Source organism: Branchiostoma lanceolatum, chromosome 9, assembly GCF_035083965.1.
Source record: "Branchiostoma lanceolatum isolate klBraLanc5 chromosome 9, klBraLanc5.hap2, whole genome shotgun sequence".
Classification (NCBI taxonomy): Eukaryota; Metazoa; Chordata; class Leptocardii; order Amphioxiformes; family Branchiostomatidae; genus Branchiostoma; species Branchiostoma lanceolatum.
Genome location: NC_089730.1, coordinates 5,892,032 through 5,915,411, shown reverse-complemented (window position 1 = coordinate 5,915,411; position 23,380 = coordinate 5,892,032). Strand labels below are relative to the sequence as shown.

The 23,380-nt window shown below is 41.5% G+C and overlaps 2 protein-coding genes across 2 annotated transcripts; one reads left to right on the top strand and one right to left on the bottom strand.

The window, feature by feature from the left end:
- Positions 1–902: 902 nt before the first annotated feature.
- Positions 903–23,380, bottom strand: LOC136441278 (cytochrome P450 4F12-like). Its single transcript, XM_066437474.1, has 14 exons — positions 23,235–23,380; positions 21,992–22,179; positions 21,214–21,364; positions 20,668–20,709; positions 19,902–20,029; positions 18,485–18,603; positions 17,774–17,836; positions 16,882–17,008; positions 15,907–16,042; positions 14,599–14,728; positions 5,134–5,332; positions 4,345–4,427; positions 3,886–3,951; positions 903–2,756 (listed from the first exon to the last, which is right to left on the bottom strand). The coding sequence occupies exons 2-14, from the start codon at positions 22,160–22,162 to the stop codon at positions 2,645–2,647; spliced, it is 1,527 nt and encodes a 508-aa protein (XP_066293571.1). The 5' UTR covers positions 22,163–22,179; positions 23,235–23,380; the 3' UTR covers positions 903–2,644.
- LOC136441921 (uncharacterized) lies at positions 6,819–14,275 on the top strand. Its single transcript, XM_066438482.1, has 7 exons — positions 6,819–6,968; positions 8,364–8,437; positions 8,567–8,625; positions 9,519–9,631; positions 11,046–11,119; positions 11,534–11,695; positions 13,382–14,275. The coding sequence occupies exons 1-7, from the start codon at positions 6,819–6,821 to the stop codon at positions 13,512–13,514; spliced, it is 765 nt and encodes a 254-aa protein (XP_066294579.1). The 3' UTR covers positions 13,515–14,275.

Sequence of the window (23,380 nt, the reverse complement as noted above, 5' to 3'; positions counted from 1 at the left end):
TTTATCCCGTATGGGCATTACATCTTTATGATATAGTACTAAAAATGATGTAACCAAGAAAGTGCAATAAACAGTGATAGAGAAAGATTGCGTATTTGTTTTATTTTCTTACATTGATAACGTTAAAAGTTACGTCTTTTCTAGTCATAAAAACGATGAACTCTGTACTGTAATATATAGCTGATGGTATTAGCTTCGATATCTGGATATAACAGCTGTTATTATATCCAGATATTGAGGCCAATACCATCAGTTATCTAATTTAGCCCATGGCATACTTCCTCGTAGCTTCCCTAGTTCATAAGCTCGACCAAACGTTACTTAACTTTGTCCTGAAAGTTCAGAAATCTCTCTTTCGGCTGGACATGCTGACAACCAAGTAACAGATGCAAGGCTAGCCCAGACAAGGTCTGTAAAACATATGATATGGGGAGAGTCCCAAATCCTCTGGGCAATTAGAAATCAGAGCAGGGATTGGTCAGAATGGGTCACATGCGTAAATCATTCACAGTATTTCAGGGGAATTATAGCAACCACAGATATCACTCACACTTTTCTCATAGTCCCACATTATGTGGATATAACCACAGAAAATGGGGGCTTCCCATTGGCTGAGGGGAAGTAGCCATGCAGTACTGTCATCCATTCTGTGTTGCCATTCATCTTCTATGTATCTCTTTAATATATTCATCTGAAGTACAGCAAGTTGGTACCCAAAAAGGTAATGACGCTCTTTTACCGCCTTTCACCGTGGCACCCCCTCGATCACGGGAGCCCCATTTTACGTCCCTTCCGAAAGACAAATGCAGCTCCAACCGGGATGCCCTTCCCCGGATTCGATCCGTGGTCTCCCAGTAACCAACTAATTTGAACCTGGCGCTCCACTGTGAGGCTGCTACCAGTTGATCTCCATAGCCTTTTTATTTTCTGCTTCAATACTTGAACATACCTTGAATCTTTTAAAAATCTTTATTATTTGCCCTTGTACACCACATTTGTCCTTAGCAATAAAATTGTATATTTAGACAATATATAGTATTTAGACTAGAATAGTCGCATGCTATATTATTACCAATTGTCTGTCTGTCCTACCTTGTTACATGTACTTGCAATTAGCCTACGGGCAAGAACTTACAATAGTTTATTGTATATCTATATAATCTATGGTGTATGTGCTATAATTCAACCACTTCAAATCTTAATTACTTTAGTATTGTTAACCTTGACCTCTGACCTCTCAAACCTCTAACCTACTTAACATAACAACATAACATAACATAACATGTTATGTTATTGTACTTGTCATTTTATTATTATTATTATTATTACTATTACTATTATTACTATTATTATTATCATTATCAAATCATTGTGTACGTTAGTGACCTTATTTGTATATATGCGTAGTTTTCAACATTGTAATTGTATGTGCTGTGTCAGACACCCAAAATCAGCCACTGCTGCCTGGGTGGTCTTGTATTGCCGTTGAAATTTGAATTAAAAAAAATAAATGAATAAAAAATCTATGGTGTATATACTGATTATCATATAATTTCAGAGTATCATCATAGGAATGTGAGCTATTACGTGACAAACTAAAATTATGACATGATTTAGAATATATAAAAGCAATAGTACGAGTAATCATCTAAAAAAAAGTGCAATGATACAAATTGTATCCACTTTCTATGATAACAAAGTGTCTAAAAATGATTCCTATAATTACAATTTAAAAGAAAAACTGACTCTGAAACAAACTCAAGCAGCGTTATTCTCTCATCAGTATCTCGTTAAACTGTTAGAACGAAATCTCATCCGTGTTCGTACCTTATCGAAAGTTTTAACCCGATCCAACAATAGGAAAAGTAACTCAATGTGTTTGACCAACTCCTGACAACACACTTCTGTAAGATCTTAGTTCGTGTTTGAAGGAAATCTAAAGAGGTTCAAACAATTGTTGACACGTACGGCTTATGTAGACGGCTGAAGGTTTCAACAAGTTAGCTAAAACTGTTACCTTCACAGAAGAGAAAATACTGTATATGCAAATAAGGCCAATGCCTGGACCATGGTTTCTGGTTATTACATGTAAGTAGCAGACACCTTGTTGTATCATTTTGATTACATAATGTAGCAAGTGGCAGGACAAAGCTGGAGGGGCTGGTCACCATATATGTATGAATATGTAGACTGTGTGAAAAAGGAAAAAAAAAAGGAATTTCAAAGTGATCTCGAACCAGTTTAGCTCAAATGAACTCAATGAACAGATGAGCTAATCTTCCACTGGTCGTGACAGAGAATAGTTATACAGACGTGATGTACAGTATTTACAGGTTCATTGTATCAAGGAAATTCCCCAAGCTCTTTTTGACAAGCACAATGAACAGTGGACCACGGCTTAACGTCCCATCCTATGGAATGCGACCCTTTCCGGTAGCATGCATGTCGGGTGAGCGACACAGCCGGGATCGAACCGGGGACTTCTAGCTCCAGAGGCAAGATCGCTAACCGCTGGACTACGCACGCTACTGAAGGTAAACACTATGTAATATTTGCTAGCAATTTTGCCACCTTTCTTGCTTTTCTTGTGTTGGATCAAGAATTAGAAACTTTCAATATGCTAAAATGTCGTCATTGATGCCAATTAGCCAGCAGTCTTGTTGGCCTTGACCTTCATCCACATTCCGTCCTTGGCTTTCATCACAGTCGGCAAGTCCTTCTCTACTGGGTGGGCGGGGTCAAGTTCAAAGGTGAACCTGAAACAACAAAGTGGCCTGAAGTGAGAGAGTGTAGTTTTTAATATATCATGTCAAATAAGAAATTAGCCTGGAAATTCATCCGTGTTGGTAGAAGTAATTATGAAACGTTCTTTTATTATTAAAATATCACTTTTAATTACTCAAACTTCAAACTGTACAGGAGAATTATAGAGCTCAGTGTACCTATAATTTTAGGTACAGATACAGGTACATTTATCAGGTACACGGGTTTAGGTACAGGGCCAGACCTCTACCGTCCTGTACCTGAACTACTTGTTCAAATAATGGTTGCCTTTTGATAAGGACAAAGGCATCTTTGAAGTGATAACAACACAACGTAACTTGTGCTAGGTATCATTTTTATGAAAACAAAGAGGAAAATTTGACACCAGCCATCCAAACATGTTGTTCTGTTCTGCAGATGTGACATTAGTGCAAGTGTGCTACGGAACTTTTATGTTGATTTTATCCGTCAAAGTGGCCATCGCCTGACCTGTTAGGCTGTCCGGTTTGAACTCACTATTAGTACCGGTACAGTACTGTTCAGGTATTTTGTTTCTGTACCTAATTGATTGTACTGGTACAGGCTGGTACACAGACTATTAAAGCAGGAAAGGCGCATTCAAGGAATAACGGTTTCACCAGTGGCATGGGACCTGGTGCAACATCTTGACATGTAATGTTTCAAGAAGTGGATCAAATCATGTTTTAGACAGCTCATGACACGTGGTTAAACTCGTGTTGGAAGTGATTGAGTGTTAAAGTCTTGTTCTCACATTACAAATCATTCCTTACAAATGAAAGACATGTTTAATCCTTATGTAGAACTTACAATATCTTTTTTGATTTACATAATTTAATAGATTTGCTGAGGATTATCAACGAAGCATCTTGGAATTGTTCTCTTCAACAAATAAAACAATGCAAGAAATGATGATATCAACAACACTACTGAATGATATATGCATGATCCACAAAATTCTACCTGTAAGTTGTCTTGATATTAAAACATACTTTAGGTGGTTCCCGTGCAAAAACTAACAGAGAAGTTGTGAAAATATTTTCAACACACTATTATAAGACTTTTCCTTATCTTGTTGAAGATATATCTATAGACGACACTTACTTGTGGAGAAGGCGGGCAAGAAGAACCTTTTCCTCATTCAGGGCAAAGTTCTGTCCGATGCAGTTCCTGTTTCAATAATGAAATACTACGTTAATAAGGAAACAGAATCAAATGGCATAGAATAATCTACTATCATTCATTATTATCATCAATGCATGATGCTTAAATTCACAATGGGGTAGGGAATTTCCTGAGCAGCCTTCGTAACCCCTGCTTCTCCTAATGGGTCAGTGAAGTCATGCTTTTCTCGAGCAGTGAATGTTTTTGACCTTGGGTGAAGAGATGCTGCTACAGTAACAATTAGTTCAGTGCTTAGATGAGTGGCCCCCTATGGCCTTGCACTGAGCGAGTTCGTTAAAAAAAATTCAGTCGCAGTAATTTCTTTTCTTTGAAATGCAAGAACCAATGTCTTTAACATACGTGACGTTATCTATAATCTGAGTTTTATGATATACGTACCTCGGTCCTGCAGAGAACGGTATGAAAGCGTGAGAGTCCATCCCCTTGATACGGTCAGGGTGAAAACGATTCGGGTCAAACTCCTGTGGAAAAACATTCAGAAACTAAGTTAAACCACAAAAACGACATGTAAACTTAAATGTTAATTCTGAAATCCCCTAAAATCATTCAGACTACAGTGAAACGTGATCAGTCGACAGTGACCCCTGTAGGGTCACAGTAGACAAAAAAACCATTTGATATATTAGGTGACAGCAAGTAAATTTTATGGATGACATCAGCTGCGCGCATTGAGTTTGCACCTAATTTTGAGATAAAAAACAAGAGTTTTTTACCCTTTGGCAATGGTCAATATACCAAAAACAGGGTTTCAAAAGTCCGTCAGTTCCATTGCACAAACGTTCTAGATGCCGTAAAAAGGCATTTGCACATATAGGAATGGTGAAAAATCGAAGAATTTGATCTTCAACGTGGACTGATTCTACTGGCTAATTATTCCTTCTTCTGACGAAGTCTACGATCCATACGCCCCATAGGAGGGCCTGGTGGAGGCTAGACACATTAGCTCAAGGGGCTCGGTGGGCTTCACTCCACCTCCAGGCTAGGGAAGGTCGTGTAAAGTGCCTTTCCCAAGGGCACAACGTCGGAGCATGGTGAGTATTGAACCCGGGACCTATTGGCTCTGAGTCCAACGCTGAGACTAACTGTTGCGCCACACCGACACCACCAACCAACACATAACCTCCATCATGGACATGTAACTATACAAGAAAAAAAATCAAATCGTACCATGTGATCAGGTCCCCAGACATCGGGGTTGTGGTTCAGAGCGTACATGTTTATCATCAGGTAAGTGTCCTTCGGGATGGGGATGCCGTCGATCACGGTGTCCTCGGTGGTGGTGCGGGAAATGGCGGGGACTGGACCGTGCAGCCGCATGGACTCCTTCATACACATGGTCAGGAACGTTAGCTTGTTCAGGTCCTCCCTGTGATAGAACAGGTGAATTGTATGGTTTTCATTGGTCAGAAATTACCTGCAATGGCAGCCTTTCTAGCGCTGAATTGATGAAGGGTAATACAGGTTTCACACAATACACAACATATATAATTATATCTTATCCACACTTGCATTTTGTGGAACTTGCGCAAGGGTCTGGGCGGCTGCCATTTGGCGCCACCAGGTCACCTCAATATGACTTTCCCCAACCGAAGTCAGGTACCCATTTACACCTGGGTGGGGTAAGGAAAGTCGTGTAAAGTGCCTTTCCCAAGGGCACAAGATCGGTGACATGACAGGATTCGAACTCAGGACCGTTTTCGGTATATGTAGTATCCAGGACATTAGGGTACAGGGCTCGAAATCATTTTTTTGAAATAGGTGCACTGTTGCACCCAATCAACAAAATTAGGTGCACAGAAAAAAGTTTGGTTGCACAACATAAAATAAAGTTGAATGTCAGCAAAACATAAGTTTGACGCTACTGCCTCTCTTAAGAACTTCAATCTGTAATTCTATCCAGATTTCAAATTTCAACCAAGCAATACATTAAATAAAGTACAACAAAAGGTTATTTTCTGATACTTACATTTCAAGAATATTCTGTATGTTAGTGTACAAGAGAACTGTTACCCTATAGAGTACAAAAATATCTAGGTGCACTGGTGAACCCACAGTCAAAATTTAGGTACACAGCTCCAATTTTGGGTGCACACAGGTGCACATATACATGCATCCAGTATTTCGAACCCTGCAGGGGTACGTATACGTAGTATACCCTATAGAGTACAAAAATATCTAGATTTTGGGCTCTCTAGCGGCTTTCTATGGTACTGCAGCGGAACTTCCAGGTTTGATGTCTCATGTTCTGGATATGCAATGGTCAAGATTTTTGAGTGGTAGATTATTAAGCTCTCATGCTCGGAAAGAAATGACATAAGACTTACTAGCCCCTAGCGGCTAGTTCTGAAATTGCAGGAGTGGTTTTGTGAAGATGTACCAAAGAGGATATCTCATGTATGTAATAACAGATTCGTGGTTTTTGCTATGTATATAGGTAGCTAGAATTAGACAAAGATGTACTTTCTGAGAGGAGTGAAAGAGGCCATCCTGAGACTCAGGGGCCGCTACTGACTGATCAATGCAGAAACCCTTAAATCCGTTATAAGATGGCCGATTAGACCTTTTTTGGAGAATAAATAAAGGCACAAAGGCAAACAATAATTATAGGGATATGTTGTCTTTACCATTAGTGTGGGAACCAATAGATTGTATCGTGAAGCGAAGTACACACGTAGCAGAAATCTGATCCAGGTGGCGTTACACCAGCATCAACAACTGGTGGGATCATTGCTGCACATTTTCCCAGTCGAGGACCCTGCAAGCCGCTCGATAGAGAACTGTTACACGACTGATCCACACACTTCTTCTAGCTCTACATTATCGTATCCCTGAAAATGAGTGCCGTTTGCAACATGTTGACAACTCTTCCGCTGAGTTGGACACATCTTGTGGCGTTTGCCAGTGGATGCACTGTGTTTGCCATGGTGTTCTACTGTTCCGGGCGACTGTTCTCACGATTTTCACCGGCGTTCTGCTCTCTGGGCCCAGAGAAGCAGGTCCAAGTACGATACCAGTACGTATCTATTTCTACCTGTATATTTGTATGTGTCTTTTTATCTGTATTTTCATTGATCTAGCTAAGGTATCTAGCTAGATATTTAGTCCATTCCTGCCAAAAAAAGAGTGATAGCGCGCCTCCATATGCTACGAATCTAATGCCAGAGGGTTTTAAAGATAAACAAGATGGGCAAAAAATAAGAAGCCTAAATCTTTGAAATAGATACCATAAACCTTCAAGAATATTGAAGAAACCAAGGCGGTCCCTTGAAGAAACAAAACATGGTATCACTGACAGCACCTGTCCTTTATACCTGTATTCAAGATTTAGTGTAGAAAGTAACACTAGTGTGGGTGACTAGTATCACTACGATTATGTATACGCTTAAGGCTAAATATTGTAGCTACCACACTGGTGTCACTTCTACAACTGCGCTTAAGGCTACCACGCTAGTGTCACTTCTACCAAGAAGGTTAACCTGGCATGCCTACCAATTGAAACTGGTTGCACTTCTGCAACAGTTACTGCACTCGTGGCCACTTCAATAGTGTGTCCCTCTATGAGTAAAGTCATTAGACTACCACGCGAGATGTTTGTCGATTTTTAACGTCTTCCATAACTAACGTTATATATATTATAGAGGGGAAAGAAAATTTATTGTTTACGTTTGTCGCAATAAGAAAATCAATGTGTAGGTGGATATCATCCAGAGAATTTACTTGCTGTGGCCTTATCTGCTTTGATGTCATCATGCAGTATCAAATATGATTGAAATATGAAAAAAATTATGTCGTTACATTTTCAGTGCAGCGCTGGGTTTGGCCGACGGAATAACCGGCATGCTTGCAGTTTACGTCAGTTTCTTTGGACACCTATCTCTGGATTTGATAAGGTATCCATCTATCTATCTATCTATCTATCTATCTATCTATCTATCTATCTATCTATCTATCTATCTATCTATCTATCTATCTATCTATCTATCTCTATCATCTATCTAATTCATTGTCGTAATAGATTATTTAACGGTTTGTAAAATTTCAAGAAACAAAAAGTTTCAGATCTTGCTTAATATATAGAATATACATTGCTAATGATGTGTACTGTTTACTTTGAGCACTCTGAATACTATTAGGTAATATTGACAGTGGCCATCCAAACTATTAGTAAGAGCAAACTAAGAACAAACCATCATAGATGCTATCCGTGCAAGACAACTAGCCTCTACCAAGCTCCAGACGTGGCTGCAAAGAGTAGAACTCACCAAATAGACAGATAACAATGGAGTTGGCCAGCCGATAGATATAGATATACTCTGACGTGGCAAACTGCATCTAATGGCTGGCCAACCCCTCTGGTATTGTTGTTTGTCTATTTGGCCAATTTCTACTCTTTGCAGCCACGTCTGGAGCCTGGTAGAGGCTACAGGACAACTAAGATGGCTTGGTCTCGTTCTAAGGAAGCCACCTCAATGTACACAATGCAATTATCATCTGGAGTTTGTCAACCCCACAAGAAGATTTAGAAGAAGGGGAAGTTGATAGTGACAGTCACATAACATAAATCCCTGTGGTGAATGATTCTGTTTTGGTTTGTTTGCAGCAAAGACATTAGTATAGTACGACTCACGTCTGCCTTCAACCTGGGAGTTCTTTTTGCAGGTAAGATTATGTTTGATATAATTATATGATGAGTGGCGTCGTGTGGCGCAAGTGTAGAACGCATGGCTGTCAAACAATGGGACCCGGAATCGAATCCCAGGGTTGTGCCCAGAGACATGTCCGAACCTGTGCCCCGACGTTGTGCCCTTGGGAAAGGCACTTTACACGCATTCCCCCCTCGGTTAGAGGGACAAGTCTCCAACGGCAGCTGTCTTCAACTGGTGCACGAGAGTAGCGCCAGGCGGGCCGGCGTTATCAAGGCGGACCTCGAGTGTAAGAGTCATCCGGCAGCTCGCTGCAAGCATCCCAACCAGAACCAGCACGTCTCCCTCGAATTGGTGCCGCTGGAGAAGGCGGATGCCCAAAGTGTGTGGGTCTCAGATTCGCAACCTGTCATCCACCTTAAACAAATTTATCGGCCAAGGGTACCGTGTCAATTGACACGGTCACCATACTCGATTTGTATTTGTATCTGTACTATGTATCTGTACTATGTATCTGTACTATGTATCTGAATACGAATAAAGATAATACGAGTGGTTGCCATTATCATAATTATATGAGAAGATAACCGGATATACAATCCCATCCTCAATAGTGACATTATGCAAAGAGGGCTACGCGTCCGACTGTCGGGCACTTGGGACCAAGCCCTACCCGCAAACCAGCATTAGGTCCTTTACACTATCAACATTGTCTTGATTTTGTCTATTAAGTATATTCTTGTTTCCTATTGGGCAATCTATAGTTTTGCCGACTTTTTTTGCATATCAATTCATAGTTCCTCTTTGTACGAATGTGTCGGAAAATATTACGCTTTTGTCCGTTAAGTACTGACGTGTAAAGATCACTACGTAACAACAGTGCTGACAAACTTTTCATTGTTCTTGCAGACTCGGTGATTGGCGTCATTGGTCCAGTGACCGAACCAGGTGTATATTCCGTCCGATTCTTTACGGGAGCCTTGCATCACGTCATTACTGCTTTTGCAGAGCTTATGTCACTTGTAAGTTCCATCATTATTACGTACCTATCTTCACTAGACCAATTAAAATTAACACGCAGCAGCTGCCGCTCATGATCAGTGAGTGCTGTTATGTGTACATCCACATAACATTTATCCGTGAATAGTTTCATGAGGCTATTGAAGGCACCCAGCACATTTTATTAGGCTTGAAAACTGGAAATAATCTAGTTGCGGTAATCTTTATGAAAATGACAATTAATACCACTGTTTACCATATTTGCTTGCTGATCTCTTATCAAAAGTGCTCAAAATTGGCAGAAAAATAAGCTACATGGTGATCTTTTAGTTTCACGCGCCTTGAGTGTAAATACTGTAGATACCATAGCCCCGCCCACCTCCGTCAAAACGTAGAAATGCAAAACTAAAACACAAATGCAAATATTTGCCGGACATGCAGTCATTCTCCCATTGGCTGAACCGCTAAATGTGATGGGCAGTCAGAATCAGCCTATTAGGGCTAATGGATTTTCCATCAGTTCCCACCACACAACGACATCGTATCTTTGCTCCTTTAATGTGACGATATGTAAATTTATAGTATAGTGTTATTGAAACTTACAATGTGTGGGAATGACTTGAAATTGGAGTTTTTTATTCAAGTTTCAAGCCTCATAAAATGCTTTGGATGCCTTTAAATATATACTGATGACAAAGTTCTCTGCACTCAACAAAGTGTTTTTTTTTACCTACCTGACATTTCGGTGACCGTCTGTCACCTTTCTCGGAGCAATACTAGTTGTAATTCGTACTGCAACTAGCTACAGGCGTTGATTTTGCAACTAACACAGGTCATGAACCGTGAAGAGGGGAGGGGGGCAGTCACATTAGGGACCGCATTCGTCACATTGCAGCAGCGACACCTAGCTGCAGTGCAAAGTATAATCAGTTTTTATTGCTCTGAGGAAGGTGACAGCCGACGGACACCGAAACGATGGCTAGGACCAGGGAAAAAGACTTGATCATGTACAAAGAACTCTGTTATCTTGGGGTCGTGTGGCGCAACGGCAGAGCGTTCGACTCAGAACCAAGAGGTCCCGAGTTCGTATCATGTCATGTCACCGATCTTGTGCCCTTGGGAAAGGCACTTTACACGACTTTCCTCACTCTCACTCACTCACTGGGGAAGGTCGTATTGATGTCACCTGGTGGCGCCGAATGGCAGCCGCCCAGATCCTTGCGACAGTTCCACAAAATGCAAGTGTGGATAAGATATTATGTATGTTGTGTATTGTGTGAAACCCGTAATACCCTGCATCAATTCAGCGCTAGAAAGGCTGCCATTGTGGGTAATTTCTGACCAATAAAATCTGACCAATAAAATCTGACCAATAAAATCTGACCAATAAAATCTTATGTATTCGTATGTCTGATTTCTCGCCACTGTTCCTTCCAGGCGCACGGTTTGGACCCGTATGTTGTGGTGTTTCATCAGAGGATGGATTTGGTAAATATACCTGGCAGGTTACGGTAAGTCTGATTTTTCAAACCTGTCCTCAGTATCTGAAATTTCAAAAACTTGTAGAGTATCTATTCAAGGCAGGTGATGTCACATCTTGTCCCTTGTGTACACACAGATACAAGTCATTAGAAGAAGGGAAAACAATGAGAAACAAGAGCCCATAGGGCAGTAACCTCCGTGGAGTAATTATAGCGCTTATCTAATTATGATCTCAAGTTCTACATGTGGACAAAGGTGTTTGATGTCCTCTTTACCAGGAATAGTGATTTCTTCAAATCCACCAACAGGATCTCGAGATATACATGCATGGAGCTGCGAACAAACAAACACAGACAAAAACAGTACTTCTGTCAGAGGTCATTGACTTCCTTCCCGGATGTAATGAACTAAACACGCAAACGCACACCGCTCTCTCATTTCAGGGCCATACTACGGACACTGGGTGTTTCCCGAGATGCACCCGGGTACCAGGCATTGTGGGTAGGGTCAGTAATCTTCTATCTGTGCATGCGGGTTCTCGTTCTGCCCTTCTACTGCTACGACCTTGCCTCGTTAGTTCTACCCCGGATGGACGAGATAAAAAGGTATGCACGCTACCAACATAAATGTCAGTTGAGCAAGCAAACGAAAAACAGACTAAACTCAGCTTAGTCAAAATTCCTTCCTGACACTGCAAAGAGAAATCTATGAAGCTAAGAACACGAAAAACTACATGTATCAAACTGTATTTTTTAAATATGGTGGAATATCGACAGCTAAGAATGGAAATATTTTAACATAAAAAGCAAGATACGGAACTGTCAGGCGTCAAGTTGCTTTATCACTTGCCATTTAACACCCTCCAGTTTAATTCCAGACTGGCCTCCCATATCTCAGCATTACCAACCTTTAACATCTACTTGGGCTAATATTGTAAACTATACGTAAAAATGATGTAAGAAATACGTAACCGCCATCAATGACGCAAATATACAAATGTAACTGCCTCCTTTGTCAGTACTGGACAACCAGTACGGAAGTGGTCGTCAGAACAGGAGCTCCAGTACTGATACTTTCTCAGTACTGGACTTCCTGTACTGGGCAGCTTCAGTACTGGGAACCCTCCTGTCAGGACTGGAAGCCGAATGCTGAGACTCTAACGAGCGTCTAACGTTATTTTCAGGGCTGCATCTTTTAGATGCTTTTTTCCCCACTTCAAAGCTATTGTTTGGAAAACGTTCGAATGAAGAAAAAAATACAGTATCACATTCTGTTACGTTTCTACGACGACAACATATCCTTGTGGCCTGTGCCTTTATCGGGAGAAAACGTACACTGTTAAATACCTACCAAAATCTATGTCCATAACCAAGGAACAAAGCAGTACTACCTAAACGTTAGTATTGTACTCGTACTGTGATAATTTAAAATGTACAGACAACTAAATCCAAAACTGTCCAGTCGGTCCAAACAATGGATCATCCCAGGACCGTATAGAACGTGAGTACAGGACGCCCAGTTCCGAAATAATTTGAGGTCTCGGCTTCCAGTACTGAAGAGTCACTATTTACTGGTAAATCCAGTACGGAACCCGTTACATCCGTAAATCGGCACTCGGTTATCCAGTGCTGAATGACCTCCGCACTGGGTAACCAGTACCGAATGATCTTTGAACTAGCCGGAACGCCAATCCGTACTGGAACCCGAGTACAGAGAGAAGTTCAGCTCTGGAACCCGAGTACCGAAACAAATTCAGTTCTGGACGTCCAGTGCTGACAAAGCTTCGGTACTGGAATAAAGCCGTTCCGTACTGGAATTCTTGTACGGAACTTCCTTACGTACTGGGGGCCGAGTATCGGCGGCATTTTCTCCACGGTTTCCGTACTGGGCGCCCAGTAAGGAGCCGGTTACATCTGTATATTTGCATCAATGACCCCCTGGGGATTAGCCTAAATCTGCAGAGATGTCGGTGACCTTGAGCCAGAAATCTGAAGAAATCTGGGACTTGAGCCAGAAATCTGTGACCTTGAGCCAGAAATACAAAATTCCTATGATTTCTGGCTCAAGTCCCAGATTTCTGCAGATTTCTGGCTCAAGGTTACAGAAATCTGCATATTATTTCTTACATCATTTTTACGTATAGTTTACAATATTAACCCAAGTAGATGTAAGGTTGCTGAGATATGGGAGGTCAGTCCGGAATTAAACTGGAAGTCTGGAATATTAATTAAACTGGAGGGTGTTATTTGTACATTTCATTCATTTTCCTTTTTTCTCTCCTTTTTCAACAGTTGTGGCTACTGGCTGGGGATTTTGCTGTTTGTCTGTCAGCCTTTGCTCTATATGGTGAGTGTGAACTGGTGGTTCACTGGGTTCATGAGTTTGAAACGGTATTTTATGGACAGGAAGACAAAAGTAAACTAAATTAGTTTAAAGTCAAATCGTGCTTAAAGCCAAATCTAGTTTTAACATTTTCGTCTCTTTCTCTCTAAGTATTATATATATTGGAGTAAAAGAGCAACATGGCATTAGTTGCGTTGAATAGTTTTCATCATAGCCTAACCCAGGCACACTCCCTTAATGCATGTAAATTGTTAAAGATGTTGAAACGCTATCTGTCTTTAAACACAGTTATTCCGTCGGTGGACAGAAAATAAACTAAGTACGTGCAAAGAATAAAAATTGAATAGTTGTAGGTGAAAGCAAGCAGGTAAAATTAAAAGGAATAGACGTACGAATGTTTATTATATCTTTTAACTATGACAATTTGGGGTCTGTAAATTAAAGTAAATGTATGATGATTGTTTAGTTTCCAAACGATATGTAGACAAATACATGTACATTGCTTTAAGTCCTCTTCTATTTATGCTGTATCTGGCTTATGATAATTGATTTTTCAAACACACGAGGAATATTGAAACAAGCCTAGGAACAATTTGAAAGCTTTACATCCTGACCTTTTCCACAGCAGATCATAGGGGCGCCAAACAGGTTTTCCAGTATTGCTTACCTGATTTGTTATACTGTAGCCTGACATGATGTATCAAACATTATTACCTTCGCTAAGAAGGTAGTTTTGGGTAGCGTTTGTATGTAAACTGGTATTCGTTTAACACTGTGCATGCACTGGTTAGTTGCACTGGTACTGTTGAGAGCGGTTTTCCTTTGGTGGCCCTTAAAAATTCGACAAGCAACTATCAAGGTCAGTGTACTAGTTTTCTGCTTTATAAATTTCTTGTTATACATAAATGGATGTGATTTTGATGTAATCTGCTAGAGGGCGCGAATGGTGTATAACAGTTTGTGTGGGTATGAATGGAGTTATCTGAGAAGCCTGACGTGGTAGACAGGCCTGGTGGCCTGGCCTGATAGACAGGCCAGCTTTTTCCGCAAAACCCAATCTTTTAGGCTACATAATCTTGACACAGGCTGTAGCCTCAACATAGAGAAGAAGATTTAGGCCTGCAGTCCAGTACATTATCCGAAGGAGGCGTGATGTGTGACGTACCATTCGATCGTGTCTTCGTCCCTCCCAGACAGAAGCTCCTCCACCTCCTGTTGCACCTTCTCCTGATACTGGGGGTGTTGGGCCAGGGAGTACAGGGTCCAGCACAAGGTACTGGAGGTGGTGTCATGTCCTGGATGATAGAAAATGAGACTGTCATGCTCTGAACTCATGAATTATCCTCCCGCACAATCTCGCACATGTGATGTAGTCAGGCCAAGGAGGTTTAATCAGATTAAACCTCCTTGGTTTTAGGCAAGTTTTCGTCGTGTGTTTTCCCATGTTCACGCCATCACTAAGTCTCACGAGACGACTTCCCTTCTATGATGACAGACAGCATCATACGATCTCATTTAGGGATCATAATGCATTTGTCATCTCTGATGGTGACGTTATTAGCTGAGAGCTTCAGGCGTTCATATTATGCGTGAAACGTCTGCACATGAAAGAACGCAACTTAAAGGATGAAAAGGCAAGTTTCAAGTTGCATTGTATTTTGATCTTCACAGAAAGTAACTTATAGATATAGATGAAACCTCTGTAAAAATGAAAGTGTCCCGAACGGTCAAGATGTCATCCCTGCTAAACCGGCTGCCCGTCCAAAACGGAGAAGGCCCCCCCCCCCCAACAGTTTTATAAAAAAAAGTTAACGGTTCTTGGTGGATGTCAATGTGCAGAATCTGATGTTGCAACGTGGCACATTGGCGCACCAAATCCGTAGTGTGTGTTGGGACACATTTTGACAGATTCACCAAAGTGGCTCGGTGGCGTCACTCCACCGTCAGGGAAGGTCGTGTAAAGTGACTTTCCCAAGGGCGCAACGTTAGGGCATGGTGAGTATCGGACTCGGGACCTATTGGTTCCGAGTCCAGTGCTCTAATCGTTATGCCACGCCGACGCCACTGTTTAGGCTGTCCACAAACTGGAGGGTCGTCCCAAAAACATGGGATGCCTCCCCGTCCCTCCCAACCCGTTTGGGGTTGACGTGGACGCTGTAATTAATTGATATTCTGCACTATTCATGTCTGCTTTGACAGTACAAATCTGAGACCAAGCCCACAAACTTATTAATTACCAGCGAACATGAAGGTGCTCCCTGATCTCTTCATCCTGTCATATCAGGTAATCACATTAAGAATCTGAACCAATCAGACAACTTTACCTGCGAACAGGAAGGTGTCCACCTGCTCCCTGATCTCTTCATCCTGTCATATCAGGTAATAACATTAAGAATCTGAACCAATCAGACAAACCTACCAGCGAACAGGAAGGTAATTACATTAAGAATCTGAACCAATCAGACAAACCTACCAGCGAACAGGAAGGTGTCCACCTGCTCCCTGATCTCTTCATCAGTCATCCCCCTGCCGTCCTCGTCTTGAGCCGTTAGCAAGATGTCGATGAAATCCAGCCTCTTCTTTTCCGCTAGGATCTCAGGATTGCTTTCCTGCAGAAATTCAAGGTCACATCCTCAGTCTACACCTACTACTGTAAATGCATCTAGGTTCGCGGGGATCTAATTTTGGGGTAGGAAAAAATTGTGTGTTTGTGCGCTGGTTTAAGGTCGCATTTGAAACAATAGTGGCGTTACAGTCACATAATGGAAACGCCAATGGCTAATAAAGCAGAGCCTGTCAGAAAAGCCAAGATAGCTAGTAAGTGCTAACACCTGCCTCCTCGAGTTCGGGAAATGTTATTCGAAAGTGTTTGAAAGTACGCAATGATGTGGCAGTTTGTGTATCAATCCCCCCTATGAAGAAATCAGTTTGTGTCATTCAAATTGGTCTATTTTTCCTGAAAAATTGTTTTCATATGATATCATCTAGGTTCCCACTCTCTGATAATGATGATCATACCAGAGCAAATAGAACAGGTGGGTTTACGTAGTGCTCGTTGAGATCGATGGTGGCACCGTGTGGCGCAATCGGTAGGGTGTTTTGCCCAGAACCGAGAGGTCCAAGGGTTTGAAACCCTGATATGCCCCGATGTTGCACCCTTGGGAAAGGTACGTAACATGACTTTCCTAACTCCACCCAGGTGTGAATGGGTACCTGACTTCGGTCGGGGAAGGTCGTATTGAGGTCACCTGCTGGTGCCGAATGGCAGCCATCTAGACCCTTGCGACAGTTCCACAAAGTGCAAGATTAGTGTGGAGCAAATATGTATCTGTTGTGTATTTTCTTTTTCTTTTGATGTGATTGTAAACCCTGCCGCACTGGCTGCCATTGCACGGGTAATTTCTGACCAATAAACCATTATTATTATCGATCTTGACCAATAGCTTACCAGTTCTTCCCTCCTTTTCTTGATGATGGAATTTGCGGTGTCGTGAACAAAGTCACACTGACGGAGGAACTCCCGTCCCTCCGGGGACAGGTGGTAGATGGAAGGAAACATCGCGTACACCGTGTTCCTGCAAATACAGACCATGGATAAATCAAAGCTGAGATAGTTAATCAGCAACACAACGTCAAATAAGCAGCAACATCTGAAAACAGTTTAACTTAGTACTAACATGATGCTCAGCCTGGTGCGTGTGAAATGACTAAATCTCTGAAAACTAAATCAGTTTGATTTAGGACTACCTCCCACATTTCAGCAATCTTAAACCCTAATAAAGCCTGGCCAGTATCTTACCCGGGGCAAGTCGTAAAGGGAGTGCTCCTACTGTGAGCTGCCCAGCAGTTTGAATTCTGGCTCCAGTTGCAGAATTCTGCAGAATTCTGAGAACTGTAGCCAGAATTATATGAGAGCCGGAAACGCCAGGGGCCAATGGCTGCTAAATATTTTCAACTTCATCTTCACCTACCAGATGTGATTGTTTAGCCATTTGGGTTGTATATTACTGAAATGTTGGAGGTAGTCTTGAATTAAACTGGAATTCCAAAATTAAACTGGAGTCAGACTGTTTAAATCATATGTATATCTAGATACAATGCAAGGGTTTATCTAAATCAGGAAAGAGGGGTGCTGCGCCCTCTTTTTTCAGCCAAGCAACCCCTTGTCGAATTCAGATTTTAGCTTAATATCCAGCATACAGCCTTTACTCAGCAATGGATTCTTCCATAAACACATGCAATTCGGTCCCTCACCTGTGTGTGCTCCCTCTTATTCAATTTTTCTAGAAAAACCCCTGCAATGGGTTATGAGTCACTGCGAGAACCAATGTTTCACTCACATGGTGACCTCAGTAACCGAGTCCCCAATCTTCTGGACTGCACCTAGATACTCTTTCTTGGTCCTGAGAAGAGAAGGAGACAAAAATATCAGACTGAATACTCTACTCTACTTGTCTCAAGTTAATCTAATTATGACTGCAAATAATGTCACATGAACATGGCAACCAGTTTGGAAACTCAGTAAGCACCACGGTTCATGAAAGACATACTTTTGATGAGCAAAAAGTGCTTATTATTATCAATAATCGTTGTAATCGCAGCTCATTGAAAGATATTATAAATAATTCAATTTACGGCTTTTCAAAAGTATGTTGTTTGATACAATCAGCAAGTGGCATCGTGTGGCGCAATGAGCAGGGTGTTTCGCCAAGAACCGAAAGGTCCCGAGTTCGAAATCACTCAGGTACTGTATGCCCCAATGTTGTGCCCTTGGGAAACACACTTTACACGACTTTCCTCACTCCACCCAGGTGTGAATGGGTACCTGACTTCGGTTGGGGAAGGTCGTATTGAGGTCACCTGTTGGCACCAAATGGCAGCCGCCCAGACCCTTGCAACAGACCCTTTTGTAACTATGTGATTATAAACCCTGCAGCAATTCAGCACTGGTTGCCACTGCACAGGTAATTTCTGACAAATAAACCATTTAATTAATAGGTTGTTCCTTGGTTTTCATATGAATTCTATTTAGAGATGATTATAGTACTTACTGTTCGGTCATCCCTTCCCCAGAGAAAGCACACTGTAGGATCACCTCCATGGTACAAAGGCTTGCCTGCTGAAACGACTCGAAACTTTCGCCCTTCTCACCATACTCAGAAAGCTTCTCCTACACAGAAGGGGTGAGAGAGGGAGTGTGTGAGTGAGTTGAGTGTCAGTGAGTGAGTGAGTTGTGTGAGTGAGTAAGTGAGCTGATTGAGTTGAGTGAGTGAGTGAATGAGTTGAGTGAGTTGAGTGTGAGTGAGTTGTGTGAGTGAGTGAGTGAGTTGAGTGAGAGAGTGAGTTGAGTGAGAGAGTGAGTTGAGCGAGTGAGTGAGTGAGTGAGTTGAGTTGGAGTGAGTTGAGTAAGTTGAGTGAGTTGAGTGTGTGAGTGAGTTGAGTGTGTGAGTGAGTTGAGTGAGTGAGTTGAATTGAGTGAGTCAGTAAGTGAGCTGATTGAGTTCAGTGAGTGAGTTGAGTGAGTGAGTGAGTGAGTGAATGAGTTGAGTGAGTTGAGTGAGTGAGTGGGTAAGTGAGTGAGTTGAGTAAGTTGAGTGAGCTGAGTGTGTGAGTGAGTTGAGTGAGTGAGTTGAATTGAGTGAGTCAGTAAGTGAGCTGATTGAGTTGAGTGAGTTGAGTGAGTGAGTGAATGAGTTGAGTGAGCTGAGTGAGTGAGTGAGTGGGTGGGTAAGTGAGTGAGTTGAGTGTGAGTGAGTGAGTTATGTGAGTGAGTGAGTGAGTGAGTTGAGTGAATGAGTTGAATGAGTGAGTGAGTGAGTGGGTGAGTGAGTTGAGTGTCAGTGAGTGAGTGAGTTGTGTGAGTGAGTGAGTTGAGTTGAGTGAGAGAGTGAGTTGAGTGAGTGAGTGAGTGAGTGAGTGAGTGAGTTGAGTTGAGGGAGTGAGTTGAGTGAGTGAGTGAGTGAGTGAGTTGAGTTGAGTAAGTGAGCTGATTGAGTTGAGTGAGTGAGTAAGTGAGTGAATGAGTTGAGTGAGTGAGTTGAGTGAGTGAGTGAGTGAGTGGGTTAGTGAGTGAGTGGGTGAGAGTGAGTGAGTGATGGTGAGTGAGTGAGAGTGAATGGTGAGTGAGAGTGAGTGAGTGAGTGAATGGTGAGTGAGTGAGAGTGAGTGAGTGAGAGTGAGTGAGAGTGAATGGTGAGTGAGTTGAGTTGGTGAGTGAGTGAGTGGCTGAGAGTGAGTGAGTGTGAGTGAGGCGAGTGAGTGAGCGAGTGAGTGAGCGAGCGAGTGAGCGAGAGAGCAAGTGAGATTTTAAAACAGTTTTTCAAAGTGGAAAATAGTTGTAACCCATAGTTAAAAATTGTAATCAATGGATGAGCCCTCTTTGTCCTTGAATTTTGTTTAAAAAAACTATCAGTAAGACTCTTAGGAGTGTTAAAATTTTCTCGTCAAAGATCACAATAGCATACTCACTATCATCTCTCCAGCTGCTGTATTATACACACTGACATACTGTTTGAGAATGTCGAAGTGAAATGCAGGTGTGAGGAGACGACGATGCATCTTCCATATGGCCCCATCGCTCATTACCAGGCCGTTGCCTAGCAACAACAACAACAAAAACAAGTGTGGTAATGAAAAATCTTTGCCATGGCGACTGTGTCTGGGTTGATCTTACTTTATCTGTTAATAATTTCATCAGGTTGGTTAATGGCTGATTAGAGATGTTCTTTATTCACGTATTTATATGAGCCAACGTTTTGATAAGCCGACATTTCGATGATGCCGATGTCATCAAAAACATTGGCTTGTGTAAATACGTGGTTGTGAATAAATAAATCAACAACAAACTTTATACCCAGATCCAGAAACAATATTCAGATTGTTTCAATACTAACGCCATATGAGTTAAGTACTTAATTAACACAACAAAGGAACTGGACTCATGAAGGCCTTATATACAATGACATCATTATTCAGCTTTTAATATCAGGGGCTTAACTACCCTTTACACTTCACTGTGTCTTTAAGATATGAACATTACCTTATGTATTTACCTACAGTATATAAGAATTGGTCTGAATGGTCAAAAGGGCTCAGCCACTAGAGACTGGACTTAAATCTTCATACTGGGTTCAATGAGAAATAAATCTATGGGACCACCTGAAGTTGTCTCTATATTCACTTGGGTCAGGTCAAATGTAGGTTTGACTGTACAATGTAAACATATGTTACTTACCCAGCCATGGCCTGAGACTTTCATAGTCCATAGATTTCTTGGCTGAAACATTATGCAAGAGATTATCAATTATACTTCATTTAAGAATATTCAATGAACTGTGCAGTACAATAAACAGTGATTTAGACTAGCTCGCTATGCCTCTCGGAAGAATTTCAGCATTTTTTACTGTTGAGACAGTTAATATTTACTGCATGTTGTCACCACATTTAAGTTTTCACTAAGAAATGTTTACTGCTCATTTACTGCTTCATCCTGACTCAATTACTGATCTCCTACTGAAACTTTACTGGGAATTTTCATACAGTGTGAATATCTAGTAATTAATAATGTAAGACAGTAAATCTTTAACTGTCTAGTAGATGATTCCAGTACTTTAACAGTCAATTTCCAGTACTGATGGTTTGTGAAGGGAATGCATGCAGATTCTCTTTACTAGACATAACAGCCAACGAAAGGGTACAAAAAAACACCCCGTAAAAAGGGCGGTATAACCCCGTCGTAGCGAAAGCACGTCGACTGATGACAGACATAAGGAATACCTACTGGGAGCCTTGAGAAGCTGCTTGATGGGGACTGGATGAGTTAGAGTGATCAGGGGGAAGAATCCAGGCATCCAGAGGGCGTGACCGCGCGGGTGCTTCTCCACAGCATCACGTGTGATGGATAGGTATTTCTCACCTAAGTGGCCATCAAGCTGTGAAAAGTGTAATAAGTGTTATTATCACATAGCCAGATGGCGTCGACCAATCAGAAGCCTCCATTGCCCATGTGTTATGATGCCATAACATCACAACAACGTTATATCTTTTTGTTATCATTCGTATCATAAACATTTTATTTGTTCCCAAAAATGTTTACTATCTTTTGTAAGCATATGGCAAAATAGAATAAACACTTAATTGTTCCTTCAATTTGGTTATGATGGGTGTATGATATTTGGAATGACAGTTGACTAGCCAGTAGATTTTATTGATCATTCAAGCACCATTACAATTGTCATTTGAAAAGACGATACTGCGGCTAAATCTTTCTGAATGCGGCGTAAACAATGAGATTTGCATGCAAACCCCCATTTATCCAATCAGTGTACTTCATGTTGGGATACACTGCAACACGTCAGACTGCTTGCAATTCTATCGCTTTCTGCCAGGTGGCGCAATGTCATGCAGAAAAGGTCAGACTGGGCTTACCATCCCCTAATTGGACTGGACAGGTTTTTCCGCTGCCCGGACCGGATGGGTCTTTCCACTAACCCCTTTCAACTTTGACATATGTAATTCACACAGCACATTAATTAGTATTGTCTACATCGTTTACCTACCAGATGAAAGTTGCCATACAGCCAATGGAAGGGAGGGCAGGGAAACTGCATTCCGGTGCGGATGTCTCGAAAGTACTTCCTAAGGAACTTGATGACGACAAACAGCAGGTACAGACCGACTGGCACCGACAACCCGACAGCAACATCCCACAGGCTGACTGCTGTCTTCATGATGTTCGGAATTTTCTCTGTATGGAAAGAAGTACTAAAATGAACATGGTGTTTTCTAGCAAAGTAGGACAATTATGCAAATTGTGAAATTCAAAAATACATAAAATACATCAAGAAGGTTAATTTATCAAAGTTGATAATGGTCTTACAAGAATCGACCACGGACTTACAGCCACAAAAGGCCCCCTTTTCGTAATTCTTTAGGGAAAAAGAATTTCATGTACTTCGTAGTAGGGTTGCTCCAATGTCTCCCTAAATTTTAAAAGGGTTGGCAGCCATCCTGAATTTAGCATGAAGCATTGTCAAGACCTCCCCCTACCCCCATTGCAGGCCCCCACCAAAGGTAAACAGTGGACCATTTTTAGATTTATAGTATGAAAATTGATAACATTGATATTGCATAATCAATGAAAAAATGTATTAAGTGATTAACGGTAATGGTAGATAATTTTACAAATGTACATTTCAATTTTCAAGGTACTAGTATTAGAGCTAGCCTGCGTTTACACCCTCTCTCCGCTAGGAGCGCGATAGTCTGAAGCTTTATACAAATGTACTGTCAGACCGGTCCGGTTGCATTGCGATCATCTTGTTTGTTTAGCCCGCCCATTTTAACTTGAGAACCTATTAAAACCCTATTTCATTTTTTAACAGTGAATTCCAAACCAAAAATCATAAACATTTCATTGCTAATCATGTGTCCTTTTGTTTCTGAAGTCATCAACAAAACATATAATCGAGCACCTCTGTTGTTTGAGCCAAATTACATGTACATATGTAACGTTACATACCAACATCATAAATTAAGTACTACGTTGTTGACCTCACAATTAAGGGTCCTGGACTCACCACGAAGCATTCTCCTAAAGTAGAGCTGAATCCGCGCCCTAGGAACCCCCCGAATCGGCTCTGCCAAAATGAGAATGCAACTTACAGGCTCCAAAAAGCCTATATTATGAGCTTATTTGCAACCAATTGAACACAGGAAGAGGCTAGACTTGGACTATAACTAATAGTATAAACGGCCAAGATCTTACGCAGCGTTTCTGCTAAGTCAAACACAGGTACTTACAAGATCCTGACCCCTATGATAAGGTTGAGGAAACGTCGTGCACTTCTTGTGTCTTGCAATGTTCAAATTCCAGTCTACGAAGCAGCTCACATACCAAAGAGGTTTTATAATCTGTCTACGCTCTGTCGGTCATTGACCTTTGACCC